Genomic DNA, 27,621 nt, shown 5'->3' on the forward strand with positions numbered 1-27,621 from the left:
CTCTCAACAACAGAATAGCTCCTTCTCCAAAGGAATCAGAACTAATAATGAGGGGAGTAGGTGTGGTTTGGGAAGAATCTGGAACAGAAAGTACTTCAAACCAATCAAAAGTGAAGATTCTTGATCACATGACTTGCCATGAGGGGATTGGGTGTGGTATTGATACAATTAGAAACTGAAAGTAATGATAACCAATAAGAAATATTGTTTTATTATGTATAAACCCGAGGTGCGCGCACTGCGCAAGCTCCGTGCGCGCACCCCGCGATGACGTATGCACGAACGCGTAAACGCGAAGGTGCATACGTCATATACGCGTACCTAGCGCGCATACGTTGAACACGCGTATACGCGACCGTTATTGCGCATAATTTTAGCGTATGCGGAAGTAAACCGCGTCGAGGGCGTAGGACGCATGCGTACGTACGTACGCATACGTACTGGGTGCGCGCTCCCAGCGCGCACCATTAAGTATATTTGCGTACGTAAATAACGTACGCCGGAATTCATAAAAAAGTTACGAAATAGTACTAGGTGCGCGCTCAGAGCGCGCACCCCAAGAATTTATAAAAAAAAAAAAGTGGACATAAAATAATTTAAAAAATTAAATAAAAAAAAATATCCAAATTGAATTTTAAAAAAAAATAATTTATAAAAAAATACAGATAATATATAAATGAATATAAAGTAATTTTATTTAAATAAAAAAAATATCTTTAATTAAAAATACATAACTTAGCATATAAAAACCCATACAAATTCTCTGAAAAAACCAAAGGTTTCAAAAACGATATAGTTAGGGATTAGCATTTAAAAAACCTTGCAAATTCACTGAAAAAACCATAGGTTTCACACACGTTATAGTTAGGAATTAGCATTTAAAAAACCTTGCAAATTCACTGAAAAAACCATGGGTTTCACACACGTTATAGTTAGGAATTAGCATTTAAAAAACCTTAGAAATTCAGTGAAAAAACCATAGGTTTAACACATGTTCTAGTTAGCTGGACATTTTACTCGTAAAAAACCAATGAAATTCCCCCGTTATAGTTAGTTCAGCTAACTATAACTCGCGCGCCCGCAATGCACTGCTGAGGACGTCACATATTACATCACTCATGACATGGTCAGTGACATCACTCATGACATCACTCATGACATCTCAAATGACATCACTGATGACATCACTGATGACATCATCCTTGAGATAGAGTGGCAGAGCTCCTCTTCCCCTAATATAACCTTTGATACACACACTCAAAAATACAAACTAACATTTTCAAAACAATGGACATACCAATACCAATTACAACAACCTCTTCAGTAATTCTAAGATTCACATACACATCCACTCATTCACCAACAGTCCTATACAGTCACTCATACATGTACTCACTCATCATATGTACTCATACACCTATACACCCTGTTACACAATGCCACTCATCCATGGAGTTACTCACACACATAGTCACTCATGCTAATAAAGAATCAAACATCCATTTACTTAAATATACAGTTATACACACACCACCACACTTACTTTTACGGAAACTTACACATACTTACTCTTTTAAACAATCACTTATAGAACCACATACTTATTCATTCAGGAACTCTTTGAATCTCTCACTCTCACATATACTCACTTATATACACCAATAGTCACATATACTAGTTTAAAACATATGTAGTTACTCATAAAGACACTATAGAGACAGTCAATCACTCACTAACACACCCATACACACACTCATGCACCCATAGAGTCCTGCACACATGCTGACTTCAACACCTACAAAGACTGAGTCATTCATTCATGCACCTATGCACTACGTAATACCCCCCACCAAACCATACAGACATCAGACACTGATACTCAAAAAACCAACAAATAACCTATATAGACACTCATGTAGCTACTCACCAACCCATGCAGCCACTTATACACAAAGAGAGAGACTGATACAGATATTTAAATATTTAAACATTACTCACTAAGCCATGTATTCACTATGATACACTTAATCAGTCAGTTACACAATCAATTTTTCAAATAAAAATCATCCATTTAGACACTTATATACCCATTTATTCTTCCATCGACCTTGAGATATACATATATAAAACATATTTAATTTTCAGAAAAACACACATTCACTGGATGATGTCATCAGTGATGTCATCAGTGATGTCATTTGAGATGTCATCAGTGATGTCATGAGTGATGTCACTGACCATGTCATGAGTGATGTAATATGTGACGTCATCAGCAGTGCATTGCGGGCGCGCGAGTTATAGTTAGCTGAACTAACTATAACGGGGGAATTTCATTGGTTTTTTACGAGTAAAATGTCCAGCTAACTATAACATGTGTTAAACCTATCGTTTTTTCACTGAATATATATATATATATATATATATATATATATATATATATATATATATATATATATATATATATCCTCTTCCCTTATGCCATAATACATTAAAATATATATACATTGAACATTATAAACCACTCCGTCTTTGGTTGAGCATTCCCATGAAATAAGAAATGCTGACTACAGTGGATCCTTGCCTTTATTAATATGGTATACATACAAATACTTAATGGTCAACATCTATTATGGTGCAAAAATGGCATTTGTGGGTTCCAGTGATATTTACAAACCAATCGGCCATTCGACCAATCCAACTTTGGTCTTCCGGTTTGTTGTACAATCAGTAAAATCACTCAATAGCACTGTAGAACCCTCATATGTATATCTCCTATTTATTAGTGCTCTAATTAATACTGTATCATCCACACCAATATCTTCATTCTGGGCATTTTAAAACCTATTTTGTTCTGCAAAAGTTGTGGTATGGGCTTGAACCTAGGTTACACAATACACAAGGCTGGGTTGTTTAATTTTTATTTTATTTTTAAGATTATACTCTGGGAAAGAACAGCAGACAATGTCAAGGGTGCAAGACATCTCCACACAGAGACAGTACTTGGGAGCATGTGAAACAAGCATTGGCATAGCCAATAGGTCTCGCCTTTGGGACGTCATAAGTGTTTAGCCATGATGTTGTTGCACCAAGGATATTGTGCTGCATAACTAAATACTTATAAGGTCCCAAACGCGAGACCTATTGGCTAACCCAATGCTTGATATATAATCCTGCGTGAAGTCTCTTTTTGTGGTGTGTCCATTGTGTTGCTGTGTGAGTGTGTTGTACAAATGCTTTACACGTTGCATGCTCTGCGTCAAGCTATCCGAGGGCGAGCACAAGTTCTTTGGTGTGTAACTGACTTGCCCTGACTAGAGTGGTGGGTTCTGCCTGGCTTAGGTGCATATCCTAGCCAACCAGAAACCCCATTTATCACAATGCCACAATACAATTTCAATTGAAAACAAATGCTTATCATAATGTCTTTCCATTTTTTTGTTTAAAAAAATTACTTTGTCTATTTCCTTCATTTTATATTTCACAATTGTTGTGGTGTGGTTATGTTTGCAAAGAAAATGAATACTATAAACAGGTGCAATATTAGTCTTCATATCTACTTTATCTGGTATCTTTTTCTTTTTCAGCTTTTGAACATTTTTGAATATATAAACATGGAAAAAAATCGAAATTATATCTTGTCCACTCAAGATCGTATTGTTGGTGGGTTTGCCAAATGGCCAGATAGTCATCCAGGTAAAGCTAATATGTGTCTTATGTTCGGTGTTGAAATTTCGGAGTATGTTTTAACCTAGCATCATGTGTCTACATTGTAAATGTTTTTGAGGCAAACAAATCTAAGTGCAGCTCCAGCAAAATATATCTGCATCAGAACATCATTGCATGCCACTGGTGCATAGTAAACATGTTGTTATTGCCCAGTGAGCTAGGTGATTGAGCAAAAAGGTACCTACTTTACCGGCAGAGCAGCTGGCTCTATTCCCAATTTTGTTTTTTGATCACGGGTACTTCTGCTGAGTAAAATAATGCATAGGTTACTGTTCAATAAACACTGTTGTATATAAACATATATTTATTCACCACTACCGTACACAAGGCTGATCTAAAAATTGGAGAGAGGACCTGAGAAAACATAACAATAATGCAAGGCAGAACTAAGCTTGTTTCAGGGTCGCTTTTTTGGTGCAGTTCACTATGGTGTGCCAGGGGCCACTGCTTCTATTGCCTCATACTTGAGCTAGCACCAGACTATCCTGTTTATAAGTCAGACTCCAGGAGCAGCCGAGACTGATTGGCTGATTCTGGGTGATAATAATTCAGTTCTTAACCAGAACAGAAATGCTAACAACATTATTTTAGGGCATATAAAGCAAAATACTGAAGCAGATTGCTGCTTTAAAGCGACGGTCCCATACTGCAACTTATTTTAAGTTAGCCATAGATAATTTTTCATCTTTGAGGAGCAATTTTCTAGCTTAACTAGTTGCATCTTTTGGCTCTGTTTACTCCAATAATTGTAATCTTGCGGCACGTGTAAGTTTTAAGAGACTCTCGTGAAGGGCGAGAGCATTTGCACTTTGGTCAAGTTTCACCCGGCTGTTCTTTCTGTTACTAAGTCGGCTTTGATAAATGACCATCCTGTGGTCAGAAAAGACAAACGCACTCCAATCATTCCTAGTCCTGAAGCAGAAAGAATATATTAAAACTCCATCTGAGGAACTCTACACCAACCTATAGGAGAAACTCCCTGAGAAGGAATCAAAATAGCAGTCTACGCTCGAGCTGAGGCAAGTATTCTCCTCAGTCTCTGTGTTCGATTTTTGTTAAAATAGTTCAACTTGATGACATAACATTTGATGAAGCAGTGAACATGGACGAAAATAAGCTAAAAAATGAGCAACTGTTCCCCTAATGCAGACATCCGTTCTGTGTTTTTACTCGCTGCAACCATAACCACTTTCAATAGCTCTATTCCTGGGAGTATCGGAAAATTTCGAACCAACCATAAAGTATTTTGGGTCACCGTAGCCTTGCTGAAATCATTGAAACCAAAGAAGGAGAGGTACTATTGGACTCTCAGTTCTTAACAAGTGCTGCCTCAGCCAATATGTTTGGCTCTTTGTAAGGAGAATTGTTTGGTAATAGTTGGGTGAATTGGTGTATTTTTCTTTCAGCTGACCTCGAAAGTAAATCCTATAACGAAGCAATATTCGTATCCGTGAAGAGCAGGTTTTGAAAAACAGTGAACTGTTGATTGTGTTGTTTGTGGTGAACTTGAGCTATACTCAGCAAAATATTTAATTGTTGACCGTTTTGAAAAAATTGCCAGTATTTCCGTTACGTCTTTAGTAAAGCCTATGTGGTCATACATCTTTTCTTTGTGAACAAACAAAAGATGTACATTCAACATATTATCATGGCAGCAAAGTGAAACCAATGAATGCACAAAGGCAATTAGTGAATTGCAATACTGTCTTTGTGATGAGCTGTGGCATCCAAACAGCAACCACTTCCTAAACAATAAAGACACACTAGTCGGCAATTGAAATATCACTGTAACAGCAAATAAATATATCAGAGCACATACACTGATTCAGTTACAAACTACACATAGTGTTGCATCTGCGGCTTAAAATAAGTATTACAAGAGGCCTCATCTGCAAAACCTAATGGGATACTGTAACTGGACACTGTAACAATCCGTGGAATGCTGTGGACTTAGAACGGATAACCCATCAAGCAATGACAAAACCATCAAAAGACATCTATGCCAGTGCCAGAAAAGGGGTTGCCCAAATCTCACACTCTAGTTCTTGTACTTTTTTGAGGAATTGATGAAATGAGGCCTTGAAGACCTAATGCTTCCAGAGTCAATTATTGGTTCGGCTGGCCAAAATAAAGATTCCGTTCTCATTGATCTCTACTGTTCTGCTAGACAGACGTGCAGACCTACTGATGCTGTGGAAATTAAAATTGTTGGATCTTTAGCCATTTTACTATGGGAAGCAAGCATGACAGCCTTGCTTGGTCAGTGTGATAGATCCTAATGGCATTCTCCAGAGCAGTTAATGGATGTTCTGTCCAACAGCAAAATATATGTGGATGACAAGTTCTATTTGTTGAAAGCTGAAGTTCCTAATTTCAAGACTGTGGCTGTGGTCCTTGAGAAAAAGAGTACTTTAAACCCAATGCAAAACCATAGTGTGAGTTCAAATGCTTTACTGGTAGAAGTAGCAACCCGAGCACAGTAGCCCTAATTTCAGCAAAGGTACCAGAGTGGACTGAGGACAGAGGAGGAAATTAGCCCTCTGCATCTCTGATAAACCTCTCAGAAATACCAAATAACTAATCCATGTGACGCCACATTCAATCACCTAAATTGGCAAAGCACCGCAAAAGCCAAATGGTTGTTCAATATTTTACAGAACATATATACCAAATATCAGGTTCTGAAAGGCTTCCCATCAACACGTGCTTCCAGAACAATTCAGCCGCTGTACTAAGACAAACTGGTTCAGGAACAGCATACACACAAAGACAAGCCAGCTGTAGAGATAGAGCGAGAGAGACCAAACATCAAAAGAACACAAGGATTTACAATATTTTCTTTCTTTTTTTGTTTCTTTATTCACTTCTAAGCAGGGCATGCACAAAGAGCAGTTCTAGAACACTTGTTACAAACGAACACACCCTTTCATCAAGTATTAAGTAATCCATGTTTCTATAAGGAGTGTTTCATCATCTGTGTTAAACTGAATTTCTGTATTTACATAATGTGTTTCATGGAAATTATTAGTGCGCGCTTTCTGCAGATTAGAAAGACCAATCTTCTTTTGGTAATATGATGCAATTCTAGACGGAAAGATTATTCCAACTTCTTTCGAAGTATGAAATCTAAATGTTCAGAGACCTCACTTCAGAACTTTATTATTCTCCAACATTCTCTTAACAGTCCTAGGTCGAATGGCCCTTCCAGAAATCGTCCGATTAAATTAGTGACCAAACAGTCATCCTTGTAGCTATTCAGCGAAGTCTGAAAAACACCTTTTGTTGTACCAGTCGTAGGTTATGTTTTGCAGCGTGAATCTTTCTGGAATATTATGCTGTGCATTATTCCAACATCTTGTGGTTGGGTCGGGAATCGTAGTATTTTCTCTTTTTTTTTTCCGTGGCCCAGGTGGGTGGCGACATCTCAGCATTTGGTGTCCTTTGTGACGTCGGCGACCACCTTTGGTCGCCATCTTCAGATTATTTTTTCCACCGTTGGGTCTGGATCGTTGCCGAAGAGTTCCAGAGTTTTGGAAGAGGAATCAAGCAAATCGAAGAACATCGACGAAGAAACAAGTTTTCAACTACACCGGACTACAGGTCAGGTACCCGGAGCGACGAGGGAGAAGTTTTAACGAACAAAACCTCGACGAAGAATGTACTCGCAGGGGGTTCCCTGAGCGCAGGGATGGGCAAAACACCATTCAAGTTTTGCACCAATTGCCCCCACAAGTACGCCCAGAAGGATCAGCATCCAGTCTGCAACCTCTGCCTGCCGCTCAACCACAGAAGCGAAGACTGCAACGCCTGCTCGGTGTTCACACCCAAGACCCTTTGAGTAAGGGAGAGGCAGAGAAGGGCGAACCACAACATGCAGGGGCCACCTCCAACACTACGAGACTTGGGCCTCTCCAGTGGAGAAGAGGACAACATCGCCGGAGGACTGCACGGTCGTTGAGGTCCATAAGAAGACTTCGAAGGAGGTAAGGGAGTCATCGACCCGTAAACACCAAAGCGACACTCGAAAGAGTGAAGCAAAAGCCCCGAGCGACACTCGTAGAGGTGAAGCTAAGTCCTCGAAAGGAGCTCTGCCGCCGAAACACTGGACGAAAGCAACAGCCTCCAGGGATAGTCAACCGAGCGGATCCTTCGAAAAGGACCCCCAATCGGCAAAAAGCCTCAAAAAGGCGTCGAAGGTTGCCCTCGAGAAGGACACCTCGGCGCCGAGGAAAGAAGGGCAGACATCGTCGTCGACTGCCTCGAAGAGAAGCGCTCCAACCCTCGATGCCGAGCATGCCGCCGAGATGGAGAGGAAGAAGAGGAGGCTCGAGGCCGAAATGGCGAGCATCCTACAGTGGAAAAAGGACTTCGACGAGAAGATGAGTCAATACACCATCCCGCAGTCGAAAGGGACGACGAAGACGCGGAACGCCCGAACCAGTTGAGGAACTGGGGGAAGACTACTACTATTTCGAGGGAGAAGGCGACGAAGATCTGCAATCCTACCGGGACGCGACGTTCTCAGAGGCACATGACGTGGAATGGCAAGATCTCGACGCAGAATCGCCAGAAGAAGGTGTAGACACTTACCCTTCGAGGTCCTCGCCGCCAGACGACAAAGGAATCTATAACATGGTCGTCCAGAAGGCTGCACAGACTTATGGAGTGAAAATGGAGAAGGAGAAGCCCAAGGCATGTTTCCTCCTGGAAACTCTACTGCCTCAACAGACTAGAAGCCAATTCCTGCCCATGCTCCCTAGTGTGCTGGACCAGAGAAGAGAGGCCTTTAAGGAGTCAGCAGTATGCAAAGCTGTGACACCTAGGACGGAGAAGAAGTACAAACATTCTTCAAAGGACCCGGCATACATCCAAGGGTCAGTGTCAGCCAACTCCATAATTGCAGCAACGGCTAGGAAGAGAGCTAATGTTCCCACAAATGCCGGACCACCTCCAGACAAGGAGAGTAGGAGGATAGATCTCACAGGGAAAGGTGGAGAGGAATGCGACAGTACATTGGCGCATTGCAAATTCCAATGTCCTGGTTACCAGGCACGCATACCAGCACTGGGATGAAGTGGGGCAGCACCTAAAGCATCTACCAGACCAGTACCAACAAAGGGCAGCTCACCTGGTAGAAGAAGGAAAGAACATGGCGGACACATGCCTGAAATCGGCATTGGATGCTGCAGAAACATCGAGCAGGCTAATGATGATAGGAGTGACTGAGAGAAGACATGCATGGCTCAGAATTTCGGGATTTCCAGCCAGAGGTACAAAGTAACATCTTAAATACACCCTTTAATGGAGAGCAACTGTTCGGCACACCATTGGACGACAAGTTGACGCAGCTTTAGAAGGACAACGAAACAGCAAGGTCCATGGGAGCATTGCAGTTCAGAGGAATGAGAAGAGGCACACCCACAAGAAGGCCGGGTGGTAGAGGGGGCAACGTGCCTAGCTTATCGCACCAAACGTCCCAGCAAGGCTACCAAAGTAGCAACCAAAGCCAGCAGCAGCAGAGTCAACCACAGCAGAACCGGCAGTACCAGCACCAGGGACAGTCCTTTCGAGGGCGCAGGAACGGAAGAGGACAAACACGAAGAGGAGGTCAGCATCCCTCCACCAAGTGACTCCAACATGGAACAGGCCCCCACCCTAGCAACACCTCTGGGTGGGCGGAAGGACATAAGGAAGAACTGCAGCCGAACGTTCCACGACAAGCAGTACCTCGAACACTCAACACCGGTAGGGGGAAGAATAAGAGACTTCATCCAGGAATGGAGGAAGGTCACATCGCACAAATGTATACTAAACATCACACAATACGGATACTGTATAGAGTTAGAAAGACAGCCTCCAAACAGAAAACCAAGAAGCAAGACATGAAGAACCAAGACCTTAGGGGCCTGGCGGCGCAGGGTACGCCTTAATCTCCTGAGTTCACCTGCTTTGTCGAACAGAGACACAGGACACTCCGTTAGGCGTAGAAGATAGGATTTATTAGCTGCAGCTAAGTACAGTTGTCCCAGAAGTACACTAGGTATGTTCTTAGGAGACTGCCACTTTACTTTGTGGCGCACAATCTTTTATAACATACATATTCACAAAGAACACTCCCAATGCATACAGGGTCAACCAATGAGAAGAATGTAAAAACAAGTTATTAAGTAACTCAAATAAGCCTCTCTCCCAACTGTGTTTGTCACCCTTCCCCACAAGTTAATCAGTGGTAGTGTTTATAAGTCCACTTGCAGGTGGCAGGACACATTTTTATGGCCCAGAGGACAGTTGTGAAACGAGAGAATACGAGTAAAGAATAGCGAAGGTAAGAGGATAAGATAAAGTCAGGAAAGAATGGTGCGAACCAACAGATAGTTGAAACGGGGATCAGTCAGACCAGACGAGGATTAGTGGAGTCGGCCGGACCCTGACACCAGCTATAAACAGAGGCAGGAGGTTATTTGACACGTTGCATTAGGATGAGGGAAAACAACACTTCGTTCACCGTGAGTGAGGGCAACACAAAATGGCAGAAAGACACAAAATGGTGGCTAAATATGAACGAGATCGGAAACTGAATTACCTCAGACCCTCCTTTTGCCATTACTCAGGCAAGACACACAGACTAATTTTAATCTGAGTCGACGTCAATGGCCATGAGGTCATCAAGCTGTTGCTGCAACATCATTTTAATGCTCTCCGTCTTTGGTGGCACAGGCCTTGGGACACACATAGTGGCACAAAGACCACAGATGGCGGGGCCACACTAAATACAGAGACAACAGGAAAAAATGATGGCCAAAACCACTCCAAGGAATGTTAATACCTTCCATCCCCATTTGGACAGTAATTCCCAAAACCATTCCACTAAAGACCAATCTCCTTCGTCCTGATGAATCGACTCGGAGATCACATGTAATTTGGAGATGGCTTGGTATACCGTAGGGGCGTCGTCCGGTATATAAATGCAACAGCTAGATCCGATCAATTTACAAACTCCACCACGATCTGCAAGAATAACATCTAAAAGAAATGCTGTTCTTTAATGTCATGAGACGATCCGCCTGAAGTTCAGCTGTGAGATTGCTCAAGGCTCCTAAAGTGACATCTATGGTAGTCTCAACAACACGAACCAATTGTCTCATGTTTCTACTGTTGGCCATTAGGCCCCAAAAAGGAAGAAATCCTTTCAGGAAATCACCTCCCTCTTGTCCTGCCGTGTCTTTGGAATCAATAATCCCTCTGCCATATCTGTTTCTGTGATGTCCCGAAGGAGCAGTGTATGTAGGGGGGAGAAGAAAGGCTATCTAGCATGTTCCTGAAAAATCCGTTGGTAGCCACGTGTACGCTCTATCGTGGCAGACAAAATACGTACCCTGGGATGGCACTAACGGTGGTGAATTCTGAGATGTGTGAATGTATGTATGGGAACAAACACTCTTTCCTTGTCCAGTGTCAGTAGTCTGGCCATTTATTTGTAAACAAAAGTTACCTTGATGACGCACAGTCCAAAGTGGTGGAGATTTTCCCTGTTTAATCCTATCTGTAAGGCTAGTGGCGTAACGAGTCACGTTCCAAGCATCATATGCCCGTTTCTCATCAACAGGAATCTTACTATTCTCCACAATTCTAGCCATAGCCACTATTCCTTTTATCAGAGAACTATGACTAAAATCTTGTCCACTACCATATGAAACAGCTGTACATCTAAATCGGTTCTGATATGCATTTGAAAACATCACAAAATGGGCCCAAGCGGAACCTTCATAAGAAAATGGAAGGGCTAAATATGGCATCCCTTTTTCGGTGGTATGAGGCATACGTCCGCACACCCAGCAGTCGGTTGTGTTGTTTACCAATTGGTGTTGATGCAATAACTGGACAAATGAATTGTTAAAATATTCTGTTCTCCTGATTAGTTCATGTTGGGGAAGCGTATATAATTGGTGTGGGGAGATAGTAGAATAAAAAGGCAAGGAAATAGAAGTAGGGACAGATTTGTGCTGCATAGCATGAACAATCCAACCTATACCAGCCAATAAGATACTAGAAAACATAAGAACACACAATGTTATGTCACATTGACTGTACACTAATTTACAATATTTCTTTTTCATCTCTTCCTTCTTATTATTCTTTCCTAATTTGACATCCATCCTCTAAAATAGTTGCTCACGGCAATCTTCCTTACTCACTTGGCTGTAATTATTAGCCGTCCTATGACACTGCAAGTCCTGGGGGCCTAGCCACTATGCAGGTCACGAACCAAGACTCCTACCGTGACCCTGCAACCTGGACAGATGGTACATGTCATAAAAGAGATGAAAATTTTAGGTGTCCTTGACCAGTCTAGGCCTTAAATTATATTGAGTTCTGTTCAGTACAGTTTGGTCCTGAAATAGTGTCTGTGGATCTGTAGTGTTCAATCGGAGATGTGGCGGTACTGCTTCTTGTAAAACGTCGTCATCTTCTTTCTCTGACCGAGCTCCATCTAGGTGTGCACTACTGAAAGGTACAAACCGAGGGACCCTTTCGCCTTCAAAATCACCTACACCCTTACGGACCCACTGGTCAAAAGGCAAGGGCAAGGGCACCTTTTTGCAGTGCACACCATGGATCCAGTTCTTTTTCCCTTCGAATTTCACTGCTGTACGTGTCACCAGAAGAACTTGTCGAGGCGCCTTCCAACGAGGTTCCAAATTCCTTGTCCTCTGAAAAATTTTCACACAGACCCAGTCTCCCGGTTGGATAGAATGACCTGGGTCTGTGGAGGCCTCTGGTAAAGCGTCTCAAACCTGTTGGTGGAGAACACGTAAGTTAGTGGTGAGGTCATGCAAGTAATCAATCAGCATTGGATACTGTATGTCAGAATACTTTTTAGGGCGAGGGACTCCCCAAACATTAGCGGGCGCCCAAAAACAACCTCGTATGGGCTGAGTCCCAAACGAGAATGTACAGCTGTTCTAGTGGATAGGAGAGCCAAAGGTAAAGCATCAGGCCAGGCAAGTCCCGTGCTGGCCTGTACCTTTGCAAGCTTAAGTTTGAGAGTGCCCTTATCGCACTCTACCAAACCTGCTGATTGGGGATGGTTCGCCGCATGGAATTTTTGGACGATACCTAGACCAGCACACACCTTTTTCATAATTTGACCCACAAATTCACTTCCATTGTCACTCCAGACAATGCGCGGCAAACCAAACCTAGGGAAGTTCTCTTTCAGAAGAACTTTGGCAGTGGACAAAGCAGTGTTGTCTTTCAGGGGGTAGGCCTCTATCCATCTGGAGAAGGCACACACCACCACCAAAACATATTTGAGATTGTTGCATCGTTCCATGTGAATATAATCAATTTGCAACACCTCAAAAGGATATGTTGGGAGAGCAAAATGACCTGCTGGAGTTGGGGTTCCCTTTCCTGGATTATGCATCAAGCAAACGATACAATGCTTCACTAAATTATCTGCACATTTTGGAATCCCTTCGTTCAGCCACACTGGAGCCAGAAGCTTACATATTCCTTTCGCACTGATGTGGGCTGGACCATGTGCCATAGCAACTACAGGCAGTACATAGGCATCTGGTAACAGCCAACGCTGATGTTCTGACAATTCTATCTAACATTCCTGTACTCTCTTTCCACTTACTCAACTCTTTTTCTGTAGCCTCTCCTTGAATCGATCTCACACTTTCTATTGTATCCTCACACATTCCTTTTTCCTTGACCCAATTTGCAGGGCCCGCAACATACATGCGACTCATAGCATCTCTGCCTGTTTCTTTCGCTACCTCATCCGCAAAAGCATTCCCACGACCAACATCATCAGTAATCCTCTTATGCGCACTACACTTTATGATTGCTATCTGGGTAGGCAAAGCAAGTGACTCAAGAAGATCAGTTACCAACTGACCATGCTGTATTTTAGTACCGTGGGAGGTAAAGAATCCTCTTTCCTTCCACAAACGACCAAAGCTATGTGCCACACCAAACGCATACTGGCTGTCGGTATATACATACACTCTCTTCCCCTTAGATAACACACATGCTCTGGTCAAAGCTATCAGTTCAGCCGCCTGAGCTGAATTATGTCTGATGCGTGCTGTCTCCACGATTGTATGCAAGGTGGTAACCGCGTAAGCTGAAGTTGTTTCACCATTAGGGAACTTAAAACAAGAACCATCCACCCATAGGATCCCATCCGGGTCCATTAGTGGTGTATCTTTCAAATCAATCCTACCTTTTGTCTCCTCCTCAGTACGGAGAAAACAATCATGTTGTTCCTGAATACCTTTCTCTTCTGGAAGAGGTAACAATGTGGCTGGATTTAAAGTGTTACATCGTTTGATGTGCACGTGACTAGCCAAGAGCGTCAGTTCATACCCAGACAAGCGAGCGCTTGTAAGATGCTGCGTTTTCGTCCTATTTAGCAAGGTATCCACTGCATGTGGTACCATGACAATAAGAGTGTTATCAAGCACCACTCCAGCAGATTGACGAATAGAAATTGCTGCTGCTGCTGTAGCTTTAAGACAACTAGGCAATGCCTTGGCTACTGGATCTAATGTAGCCGAAAAGTAGGCACCTGGCCGCTGCTTGTCTCCAAATCGTTGTGTTAAGACTGACAACGCACAACCCTCTCTTTCATGGACCTAGAGCGTGAAGGGCTTACTGTAATCCGGAGTACCCAACACAGGAGCAGAGCACAGAGCAGCACGTAAATCAGAAAAACTCTTCTGACATTCATCAGTCCAAGGAAGGGGTTGGGGTGTGTCTTTCAAAGTGAGTGCCAACAAAGGTTTAGCCAACAAAGAAAGATTTGGAATCCACTGTCTACAATAAGAGGTAATGCCCAGAAAGGCACGCACTTCTCTTTGTGTGGATGGCACAGACATTTGTGCAATTGCTTGAATACGTTCTGGGGTCAGTCGCCTTCCCTCCTTCGACAAGAGATGACCTAGATAGGTAACCTCTTGGCTGGCATATTGTAATTTAGAAGGTGAAACCTTATGGTGAAGGTCAGACAAGTGACGCAATAGTGCAATAGTCACGTTTTTGCAAATATCCTCTGAATCAGCAGCAATCAATAAATCATCCACATACTGAATAAGGGTAGCACCTGGCGGCAAAGGAAAAGCATCAAGCTGGCATTTCAGAGCTTGGATATAGATGGAGGGACTTTCACAATAGCCTTGGGGTGCGCGCTTGAACCGGAAACTTCGGCCTCCTAAAGAGAAGCCAAAAATATCCCTACTTTTCAGCAATGGGGATGCTGAAGAAAGCATTTTTCAGATCGATAACAGAAAACCAAGCTGCCGAGGCAGGTATCATAGTTAACAGAGCAGTGATATCTGGAACAACAGGAAACTGTGGTACAACAATTTTATTAACCTCCCGGAGATCAATAACAAAGCGATAAACAGGAGGCTGAGAAGGAGCAGTGCGTTTAAGAACCGGAAGAACAGGACTATTGCATACATTTCCCCTCGTCTCCTCGACCACACCCTTCTGAACCAAATCATAAATAATAGCAAAAAGTGCTCTTTCACCATCATTGGGATTTTTGTATTGAGGGATGCGTGGCAATTTAGCATTGGGCTTGAGGGTAACAACATAGGGTGGGATCTCAAGACAACCAACATCATTTGGACCCGTAGCCCAAAGTGTTGCAGGGAGAGAGAGCAATTCAGGTGGAAATTGATCTTTAGACAAATACATTGGAGAAGTCAGTTTCTGCCCCAAAATGAGATGTACACCAGAAGGAGAACAGTATATCTTGCATGCAGTCTTTTCAATAAATCCAAACCCAACAGATTTTCGCCGCAACCAGTCGTTAAAAGAAGCGGAGATTCCAAATCATAAGAACCAATTGAAATAGGCAGAGGACAAGAGACCGGGCTATGAACTGGGGCGCCAGAAAATCCTACGGATACGTTTGTTAAGCCAGACAAAGGTGCCCCAGGGAGTTTGGAGTGAATAATAGAACTTCTCATCGCACCAGTATCTAAAAGAAATGGCTTTGAAACACCCATTTTAGTGACATTAACTTAAGGCCCATTCTGATCTACTGTAATCGATACAACTCCCTCACTTTGTCTATGGCTGTCCTAGTTAGCGTGAAGACCGTCATTCTCACCTTCAACATAGTAATCATCATTGTAATACTGTGTAGACTGAGTATTTTGCTGATCAAAGTAGTTCATAGAATGTGGAGGTGGAGGGGAACGCTGTGCCTGGGCCGACATAACTCGATCTCTACCCCTGGGCGCTAGCTGGGAACCACCACGACCTCGTGGAGTAGATAGTCCTCCATTACGCTGTAATAAAACCGGGCAGCTATTCTTAAAATGACCTTCCTCCCTACAATAGGCGCATTGGTTGGGACTTAACAAAAGCCGCGGAATATAGGGCTCAGGCTTTTGAAACACCCTCTGAAACTGGGGAGGCTGTTGAAACTGGCGCTGAGCAGAGCGAGGAGGATAAGCTTGTTGCAGAAGAACCTTCGTTTTTAATTCTTTAGTCTTTTTCTCTTGCTTGTCTTTTTCCTCTTTGTCCCTGTTTTCGTAATATTGAGCAGTAGCCAATATATGAGCCGAAGAAGAAACAGCCCATGAACTTTCAGAGTCTTTTAACTTAAGTGACAACTCGGGAAGCAAATTGAATACGAATTTATCTACAAATAATCGCTGTCCACCCTCCGTAGTCATATCCTGACCACTGTGATAAATAAAGGTCTCCTCAAAACGAGTGAAGAAATCTGAGACACTCATCTTTCTTCTGTTTACACGCGGCTAATTTATCCCAATTAACTTGTAAGGCGGGCATCATTGTTTTCATTAAAGTAATAATCCTACCCGGGAGTTCTGTGATCAAAACATCAGGCTTAGCACCACCCACTTGTGCTCTATCCGAGGCAGTTATAGCATCCCATGTACCACCCAATTCTTGAACGTGATCCTCTTTACGAATCCGAGCCCATAACGCTTGTGGGACTACATTTCCCATCAACATGTCAATATCGGCTAAATTCATAATACAGGCATCAACAGTCTGAGACAATTCTTTATAGTAACCAGCAGGGTTTTTACTGGGATCCGGTAAAGATTGTTTGAGGGCCAAAACATCAGATCTCTTCCAGGGCACATGTACCCATATACGCTGGAAGTGAGCGGGAATAGCTGGATTATTACCTGCTTGCGCAACCTCTTCCCTCCATATCGGAGGAACCTCTCTCATTGGGTAATGTTTCAATGTCTGCCGAACAGCAGGATCAGAATCAAGAAAAGTTTGTGAAGAAAATAACGACCTAAAAGTAACAAGTGTCCTTACGGCGTCCTCAACCTTAGAACCCACAATGAGTCCTTTATCGAAATTAGCCTGAACATCCAACAGACCCTGGGGAAGTAAACCCAAATCCATATCCTCCCATTCTTTAGCGAGAGTGTCACACATAACATTAAATACATATCTCTGCGTGGGCGCCTCCCACTGATGAAAGGTGGTCATGATATCTTTCACACTATATTGGGGACCCTTCTTGATCCATTTGCGAGCGAGAGAGTCCAATACCACCCGTTCGTCGGAACCTGGAAGTTGACTACGAGACTGTCTTCGAGAAAAAGCCGGAGACATGTTCAGAGTCTCAAAGAAAGGGGACAAGAAACCAGATATTCGTTTGCGCACAGTAGGAGAATTAGACATAAGGACAGAAGGACAAGGTATTAGGCGATACAGGAGAGGAACTGGCAGGTCTAAGGGGAGCCGAAGGCAAAGAAGATTGAGGTTCAGGAGATGGAGACAAAGGAATCGGTGGCACGAGAGGTGGGAGTGGCAATGCCGGAAGAGGCAAATGTGGAAGAACCGGAACAGGTGGGGGGACAACAGGTAACTGAACAGGTTGTAACAACGGGGGTGCATTAGCACCTTGTACATAGGGCGCAGGCAATCTCAATAGGTGAGACATCAAAGGGTCTTCCTCCAGATCCTTACTTTTATCAGAAGGGGAATTAGGCAACACCAGATAGCATCTATCTATTGCCATACGATGCTGTCTCTCTGAAACTTCCATTGCATTATCAATCTCATCTTTAAACTGCTGGGCAGCCTGTATAATCGTCATATTTTGTGCTTTCTTATCTCGTTTTGCCTGCTTAATTTCTTTCTGTTTGGCTTCCTTACGCCAGAGGCGGAAAGAGTCACACATTGCCGGCCGGGCTTGTCTTTTGAACAATATCGCTTCCAAATTGTCTAATATGTCAGGCTCAAAACTACCATTTTGTGGCCACTGTAGAACGCCATCGTTCTTCGTGTATCGGATCCATGCCTTATTAAAGGCGACGGGGCCGACACCATGTTCTGAATAAAGCTCATAGGTGGGAGTTCCAACCGGAGGAATCGGACAAGAGTCCTCCAGCCGGGAATCCCTATTACAACCAAAGCAACAGAACTTCCTAAACTTATTCAGACCAGGCATCGTTATTTCACTGGACTGTTCACAAACATCAAGGTGTTAAATCAAATAATATAGCACAAACGTACTCACCCCTCGGCTTCGGCTTTTGCAATAGCTGAATCAAAGACCCAAATTAAAACAAAATAGTGGGAGCTACCCACCAATACTTAAATAAGTGTCTTCTTACGCCAAGAGAGGCCCGTCTAATGTCTTGCGATACCAAACATCATCAAAGGGACCAAAGCAGGGCGGCAGTCAGGGCAGCAGTCATCAGCAGCCGTCAGAAAGGAGAACCCGCGCTGCAAAAGACCTTCCGACCACTTCGACATACAGGGGTCGCTTGACGTGGTTTGTGATTCCTGCAGAATTTTTCTGCGGGGCTCCTCACGATCCTCAGGCAAGAACTGCTACCTCTGAAGCCGCCCCACGTTTGGCGCCAATTGAAGAACCAAGACCTTAGGGGCCTGGCGGCGCAGGGTATGCCTTAATCTCCTGAGTTCACCTGCATTGTCGAACAGAGACACGGAACACTCCGTTAGGCGTAGAAGATAGGATTTATTAGCTGCAGCTAAGTACAGTTGTCCCAGAAGTACACTCGGTATGTTATTAGGAGACTGCCACTTTACTTCGTGGCGCACAATCTTTTATAACATACATATTCACAAAGAACACTCCCAATGCATACAGGGTCAACCAATGAGAAGAATGTAAAAACAAGTTATTAAGTAACTCAAATAAGCCTCTCTCCCAACTGTGTTTGTCACCCTTCCCCACAAGTTAATCCGTGGTAGTGTTTATAAGTCGACTTGCTGGTGGCAGGACACATTTGTATGGCCCAGAGGACAGTTGTGAAACGAGAGAATACGAGTAAAGAATAGCGAAGGTCAGAGGATAAGATAAAGTCAGGAAAGAATGGTGCGAGCCAACAGATAGTTGAAACAGGGATCAGTCAGACCAGACGAGGATTAGTGGAGTCGGCCGGACCCTGACACCAGCTATAAACAGAGGCAGGAGGTTATTTGACACGTTGCAGTAGGATGAGGGAAAACAACACTTCGTTCACCGTGAGTGAGGGCAACACAAAATGGCAGAAAGACACAAAATGGTGGCTAAATACGAACAAGATTGGAAACTGAATTACCTCAGACACACTCAGCAAAGGAGCTCTCACTCTTGCAGCTAGAGGCGCAGGAACTGCTCAGCAAGGAGGCAATAGAGATGGTACCAAAAAACCAAAGGAACAAAGGGGTTTACTCAACTTACTTCCTGGTGCCAAAGATGGACTAAATACTAAGACCTATCCTAGATCTACTGTTCCTGAAAAAATTCATAAAAATTCAAAGGTTCAAGATGACTTCCATACAAGAGGTAATACCACAAATACAACAAGGTGATTTCATGGCTACTATAGACTTAAAGGACGCATACTTACACATCCCCCATCAACCACAAACACAAGCGCCTGCTAAGGTTTGTGATCAACCAAAGCCACTACCAGTTCACAGTACTGGCAGTCTGCCTGAAATCCACACCAAGGGTGTTTACAAAATGCCTAGCAGCAGTCGCAGCACACCTACAAAGGCAAGGAATACATGTATACCCCTATCTCGACAACTGGCTCGTAAAGGCAGGTTCGTACAGCCAATGCAAACTCCACATCCAACAGGTCATACTAACCCTGACAAGACTGGGTTTCTCGATCCATTGGGAGAAATTGTCAACAGAACCAGAACAAATCAAGATATTCTTAGGGGCGGAGATCGACACCATACAGGCCAACGTGTTAACCAGCAGGAAGAGATCGTTGGCGATACTGAAGGAAACACGTCATTACCGCAAGGGGCAAGTCCTGACAGTGAGGACAGTGAGCAAACTGATGGGAATGATGGTGTCATGCATCCAGCTAGTCCCAAATATCCGACTACACAGGAGACCATTTCAGGAATGGATCCAGCAACAATGGTCACAGGCCACAGGGAGTTGGGAAGATCTTGTGGTTGTCACGCACACAGTGCACCAGGAAATAGCGTGGTGGAAAAAGGAAAACATATCACAGGAGAAGCCATTCACACAACCAACTCCAACAGTGACCATCACGACGGACGCCTCCCAGCTGGGGTGGGGCACACACATGAACAAGCTCAAGGTGAGGGGTCTATGGTCGCAGCAAGATGCAAAACTGAATTCCTAGCCTTAAAAGCCTTTCTGAAAGAGCTCTATGGGAACAGGGTGTTGGTCCAAACAGACAACACAACCACCATGTTCTAGATCAACAAACAAGGAGGCACACAATCAGTACCACTATCGGGGCTAGCACAGGAAATTTAGAGATGGGCCATCCCACTGAAAATAGACCTACTAGCAATACATCTCCCAGGGAAGGACAATGTGGAAGCAGACCGGCTCAGCAGACAGACGTCGGCATCTCACAAATGGGAGCTCAACCAGCAGGAAATAGAGAAGCTTTTCCAGAAATGGGGTACTCCACAAATAGACCTATTTGCAACACACCAGAATGCAAAATGCCAATATTTCGCATCCAGACAACGGAACATCGGTCCCAAGGGAATGCACTATGGATAAGTTGGTCAAAGAGCTTTGCATACGCTTTTCCCCCAACACCACTGATATACAGGGTACTCAGCAAATGCAGTAACATGACGCTAATATTGATAGCACCTCAGTGGGCCAGGCAGTCCTGGTTCTCGCAGATAGTGGAAATGGCACAAGAACCAGCACACAGGTTCCCAAGAAGAAGGGACCTGTTAACAATGCAGAACGGAAGGGGGCTTCACCCAGAACCAGAGGGTCTCAGCCTAGCAGCATGGCTCCTGAAGACCTAGAATTTGCACACCTAAAACTACCACCAAGTACTATGGCAGTACTCAGGGAAGCAAGGAGGCCTATCACAAGAAAGTGCTACTTAGCAAAATGGAAGAGGTACTCCCTATGGTACATCAAGGAGAAGCTACAACGGAAGGTCACAAGGGAATCAACGGTACTAAACTACTTAACGCACCAGCTACAAAGCGGATTACGCTACATATCCCTGAGGGTGCACTTGGCTGCGGTGGTGCCCTACACAAGAGGAGAAACAGGGAAAAGTTTCTTCACCTCTCAAGGGGTGAAGAGATTCTTGGAAGGGGCCAAGAGAATCGCCCCCCTCAAAGAGGATGCCAGCACCAGCATGGAACCTCAACGTAGTGCTAACTCAATTGATGAAGGCACCCTTTGAACCTATTCACAAGGCTACACTGCACATGCTCGCACTAAAGACGGCCTTCTTAGTGGCGATCACGTCACTATGAAGAATACGTGAGTTGCAAGCGCTCACACTCCAAGAGCCCTACTTACAAATACACAAGGACAGGATTGTAATGAGGACGGACCCACACTTCATGCCAAAGGTGGTGTCTCGGTTCCATATTAACCAAACAATCCAAATACCAAGTTTTTTCCAAAAACCGACCACAAAAACAGAAAGGGCTCTACACACACTAGACGCCAGAAGGGCTCTGAATCACTATATAGAAAGGACAAAGGAGTGCAGGAAAACAAAACAGTTCTTTGTTTCCTTCGCAAGCAGTTTTCTGGGACGACCAGTCACCAAGAATACCATTGCACGATGGATTGTGCAGACAATTTAACTCTGCCACAAGCAGGCAGGACAACAGTTACAAGGAGTAGCTCAGGCTCACTCAACAAGGAAGAAAGGAGCAACAATTGCGTTTCTAGCAAACACATCTATCCAAGACAATTGCCAAGCGGCAACATGGTCTTAAGTGCATACGTTCACTAAGCACTACTGTGTAGATATTCAAATGAACAAAGAAGCGCAAGTGGGACAGAAGGTCTTACAAGACATATTCAGTAACCAGTGCTCATCTTCCACCCAGCCACCACAATAAGGACAAACCGCTACAAAGTATATGCACAGCATAGTGAATCCAGAAAGATTCCCGCTGCAAAACGTATAGTTTCTTACCTGTCTGTGTAGTTTTGCAGCTTGAAGACTTTCTGGATTCACTAGCGAACCCACCCTCCTCCGTCAGAAAGATGAGACAGGAGGTAAAGGGTTAATGATAAACAAGACTTACAAAATAACAGAGAAGACAGGATTAACACAAGACAAGAAAAAAGAATCAGAAGAAGGTGGGAGCTTCCGCAGGAAGCACGCCGACGTCACGAAGGACACCAAATGGTGGGACGTCGCCGCCCACATGGGTCACGGAAAAAAAAAGAGAGAAAATACTACGATTCCGGACCCAACCACAAGATGCCGGAATAATGCACAGCATAGTGAATCCAGAAAGTCTTCAAGCTGCAAAACTACACCGACAGGTAAGCTATACGATACAGCTTCTGTACTATTATTAACCGCAAGCCACACAGTCTCACTCCATATCCAAATAATGTCACTGACATCGACATTTATAATAACTCTTTAACTTATTTATCCCTTTCTCAAAACAAACCTATAAATTGTTGTTGCTTGCAGTTGGTATTTTGTAATCACCCTATATAGATCTGGGATGGAGTAATCCGCCTACAGCATTCTGGCGAGGTATTGAAAAAGTAAGATATTAATGAGAGATTGAAAGAGTAAGCTGGTTATACTTAGTTAGCTCTCTATCAGCAAGCTGATTTTAAGATTTAAGGGACAAAAAATCCACTTATTTTAGTCCCTTCAACAATTTGGTCTGCTTGCAGATTTTTCTTTTTTAAAATCCTATCCAACATAATATTTGAACTCTTCTCTTAATAGCTGGTTTTGCCCACGTGGAGACTCCTTGGAATGCTAGTTATTTTAACCATTAGAACAACTTATTTCTTCCATATCATCACAGAAATGTGTACTGTAAGAGGAATCCCTTTTGCCATACAAACTTTGTGCGCAAACACAGGAAACTTAGAGGAATAAATCCTACAGCTTCTTGCTCCTGGATGTGGTGGTAAGATGGTTTTTGGGTAAAATTGTTTAGCAAGTAGTGAGAAGCCTTTAACGTGAAAATTGGTCACCAGCTGAGCGAGGCTGCCGTCTTGAACTGTTCAAATCTGGATCAGCACATCACTCGATATGCAGATTGAGCCTGCTTTCTGGGACACAGCCTACTGTAGGAAATAATGAACATTAATGAATACAAACGGAACATTTGAACTTACCAAAGTAATACTTATTCTTGCATTAGGACTTCATGTCCCATCAGGCATTTTAGTAGTAATTGCACTGAGCTTACGCCCACTGGGGCGGAATGGAAATAAAACCGGAAATATAATTAATGCGAGTGTCAAATGACGTTTGTTCAGCCTAGGAAGAAGGGGTCATGGAACCTCGAAACGCGTTGGCAGCCTAATTAAACAGTGGAGCAGTAAGGCAGGCTGCATCTTTAATGCCGGTGGCAGAGTGATGTCGTGTGCGCTTCTAAATGCTTCAGGGCACATTGGTGGAAATATATATATATATATATTCACTGAAAAAACCATAGGTTTCAGGGACGTTATAGTTAGCTGGACTTTTCACTCGTACAAAACCATTGAAATTCCCCCGTTATAGTTAGTTCAGCTAACTATAACTCGCGCGCCCGCAATGCACTGCTGATGACGTCACATATTACATCACTCATGACATGGTCAGTGACATCACTCATGACATCACTGATGACATCTCAAATGGTATCACTGATGACATCACTGATGACATCATCCAGTGAATGTGTGTTTTTCTGAAAATTACATATGTTTTATATATGTATATCTCAAGGTCGATGGAAGAATAAATGGGTATATAAACGGATGATTAGTTTTTGAAAAATTTATTGTATAACTGACTAAGTGTATCTTAGTGAATACATGGCTTAGTGAGTAATGTTTAAATATGTAAATATCTGTATCAGTCTCTCACTTTGTGTATAAGTGGCTGCATGGGTTGATGAGTAGCTACACGAGTGGCTATATAGGTTATTAGTTGGTTTTTTGAGTATCAGTATGAGTGTCTGAATGGTTCGGTGGGGGGTATTACGTAGTGCATAGGTGCATGAATGAGTGACTCACTGTATGTGTTGAAGACAGCATGTGTGCAGGACTGTATGGGAGGATGAGTGTGTGCATGGGTGTGTTAGTGAGTGAATGACTGTATCAATAGTGGGTTTATGAGTAACTACATATGTTTTAAACTAGTATATGTGACTATTGGTGTATATAAGTGAGTATATGTGAGAGTGAGAGATTGGAAGAGTTCCTGTATGAATAAGTATGTGTTTCTATAAGTGATTGTTTAAAAGACTAAGTATGTGTAAGTTTCTGTAGAAGTAAGTGTGGTGGTGTGTGTATAAATGTATATGCAAGTAAATGTATGTTTGATTCTTTATTAGCATGAGTGACTGTGTGTGAGTAACTCTATGGATGAGTGGCATTGTGTAACAGGATGTATAGGTGTATGAGTACATATGATGAGTGAGTACATGTATGAGTGACTGTATGGGACTGTTGGTGAATGAGTGGATGTGTATGTGGATCTTAGAATTACTGAATAGGTTGTTGTAACTGGTATTGGTATGTCCATTGTTTTGAAAATGTTAGTTTCTATTTTTGAATGTGTGTATCAAAGGTTATATTAGGGGGAGAGGAGGTCTGCCACTCTATCACAAGGATGATGTCATGAGTGATGTCACTGACCATGTCATGAGTGATGTAATATGCGACGTCATCAGCAGTGCATTGCGGGCGCGCGAGTTATAGTTAGCTGAACTAACTATAACAGGGGGATTTCAATGGTTTTGTACGAGTGAAAAGTCCAGCTAACTATAACGTGCCTGAAACCTATGGTTTTTTCATGGAATTTCAAAGGTTTTTTAAATGCTCATTTCTAACTATGCTTACAGAGATAGGACATGTAAAGAAAGAAGAAAAAACACACAGAAAGAAAAAAAAGAAATGCAGAAAGAAGCAACAGAAGTCCTCAAAGACTAAGAAAAGTGCAGGAAGAAGGATAACGTGCAGAAAGAACAAACAGAAGAGCAGAAAGAAGCCTTGTTGCAAAATCATACTGTACCCTCAACTTTTTCAGACGGATACTGGTAACTGAGTCTGACTAACCAGTCCTAGAGCCAGTTCTATGTTAAAAGACACTCAGAATACAGTGAAAATACCTACATACACTAGGGAACACTATGCGTTGGGGTCCCCCTGTGATTAGCATGACCTCTTCTGTAAGCCCCTAGTATATAATAGGGCAGGGGATTAAAACTACCTCTTAAAACGCGCCACAGGGCGTGTTTGCACACGTTAACTCAGGCCCCGTCCCCTCCCTTCCCCACTGTGTAAACACGCCCTGTGGCAGTTTTAAGTTGCGAGATTAAGTCCCCTTTAATCCTGAGGGTCCCTAGGGGCAAAATAGCCCACTAGGTACGTCCAGTAAGCGCCATTGCAGAGAGGTGTAAAAAGGGGCACGGCCTGCACCACCTCTCTGCAACGCAGAGCAGTGGCGCTTACTGGAAGCACCTGGTGGGCTAGTTGGTCCCCAGGGTCCCTCAGGATTGAAAGGGAATTATTTCCCCAACTTAAAACGCGTCACAGGGCGTGTTTGCACACGTCACCTCAGGCCCCGTCCCCTCCCTTCACCACTGTGTAAACGCGCCCTGTGGCCATTCTAAGTTGAGAGATTAAGTCCCCTTGAATCCTAAGGGTCCCTAGGGTCAAACTAGCCCACTAGGTACCTCCAGTAAGCGCCACAGAGCTGCGTTGCATAGAGGTGTAAAGGGGCGTGGCCTCAGAACACCTGTCTGCAACGCAGCTCCCTGGGACATACTGGAGATACCTGTTGGGCTAGTTGGCCCTGAGGGACCCTCAGTATTGAAGGGGAATTAATTCCCCAAATTACAACTGGCCAGGGGGCGCGTTTGCAGAGTGCTGCAAGGAGGGGGCGTGGCCTCCTGCGCGGTGCCGGTCTTTTATTTATTTTATTTTTTTAAGAAGGAGGGCTGTGTGGCCCCCCTTATTTTTCTAATTTATTGGCCCTGGGGACCCCATCCCCCAGGTTCTGCACCCTAATTTTTTTTGTTGAAAAAAATTTATTTGGAAGGGGGCAACGTGGCCCCCCTCCCAAGGCCTTAATCGGCCCCGGGGACCCCAACCCCCGGGTCATGGCCTTTTTTTATTTAATTCTTTAGAAGGGGGGCTGCGTTGCCCCCCTCCTCAGGCCACTTATGGCCCCGGGGACCCCATCCCCGGGGCCGGCCTTTGTTTTTTATTATTTAAAAAAAATATATATTTATAGAAACACCTAGGACATGCTGGACAAACCGCATGTACCTATCACCATGACAATTTGCGTGATATTCATTAAAAGGCGACTATGCATACAATGAATCCACGTGGAATGTATTTACGCCGCTAGTGAAGCTCTGACGTGTCTGACGCCCTACCGTGCCTAATCCCGGCGCCCCCGCTGGTGGGTACTCTCCAAGTAGACACCCTTGTCGTTTATTTATACAAACATGGGTAGCTATTGACGGGCACATTTAATTCACACGCACACCAAGCCATTCAAAGGGGATTCAACAAAAATTCGACCAAACTATGCAAGAAACCCCCCTCCCGGTTAATAAAAACACACATCCACCGCCGGATGTGTAATACTTTTTATTTTACTCTCTGGAAAGGAGACAAACCTCACTTGAGAGTCACAGCGTGCTCCTGGCTGAGCCCAATGCTGTGTTACACCCACCAGTGCCCGCCGAGTGCCACACACCTCTGTGTTGTATTCCACCAGCTAGTGCGTTTGCTATGACACTCTCTAGCCCATGTACACTGTAACACCACCCCGTGAATGTCATGCCACACTTGCCTTCGCACGGGTTATATTGCCCCATCTAACGTGCCTTCCTCGATGCCTTTGTTATAATGCACAGCGCTATGCCATACATATTACAATCTGGGATCCATATCTTTGTCACAGTGCATATGCAACATTACACTCCCCAGCACATATTTTATATTACAACTTTAGAGTCTAGTTAGGTTACACAACACTGCCCTGTGCATATTAAACTCCAAGGCGCATATCGCATAGCACGCGCTAGTGCCTGTGCTATCTTGCGCTCTCCAATGAATCTGTCATTGCGCACAATGTATTGCATATTATATTTCACGCCCCGGTTCATCTTATATCACACTTTTTGGTGCATTGTTTATACCATATACTATATCTAGTTTTCATTTTTAATCGTGCTCTCAGGACTATGTTCTATATAACACTGTGTCCACCTACCATTTTCACAGGTATTACATTTTGCGATGGGGGGTGGAGGGTCTGGGGGTGTTTCTGCCAAGTGAGCCCGGAGTCACAGTCACAAACGTCCTCTTCTTCCTGAATAAACGTGAGATTATGCTGCATACTTGTTCATATTTTAAGTAGTTCGCACAGACACGCATTTTAAAAATTCCTCCTG

The 27,621-nt window shown here is 43.6% G+C and overlaps 1 protein-coding gene across 2 annotated transcripts in view; it reads left to right on the forward strand.

The window, feature by feature from the left end:
* The window catches only part of PGGT1B (protein geranylgeranyltransferase type I subunit beta), a 332,915-nt gene that overhangs the window by 271,087 nt on the left and 34,207 nt on the right, over positions 1–27,621 (forward strand). For both annotated transcript variants that reach the window (XM_085632623.1, XM_085632624.1), the window contains one exon: positions 3,585–3,693. In XM_085632623.1, coding sequence (XP_085488749.1) covers positions 3,585–3,693 — 109 coding nt within the window. The remainder of the gene's footprint in view (positions 1–3,584; positions 3,694–27,621) is intronic.

Source organism: Triturus cristatus, chromosome 2_1 (genome assembly GCF_964204655.1).
Source record: "Triturus cristatus chromosome 2_1, aTriCri1.1, whole genome shotgun sequence".
Classification (NCBI taxonomy): Eukaryota; Metazoa; Chordata; class Amphibia; order Caudata; family Salamandridae; genus Triturus; species Triturus cristatus.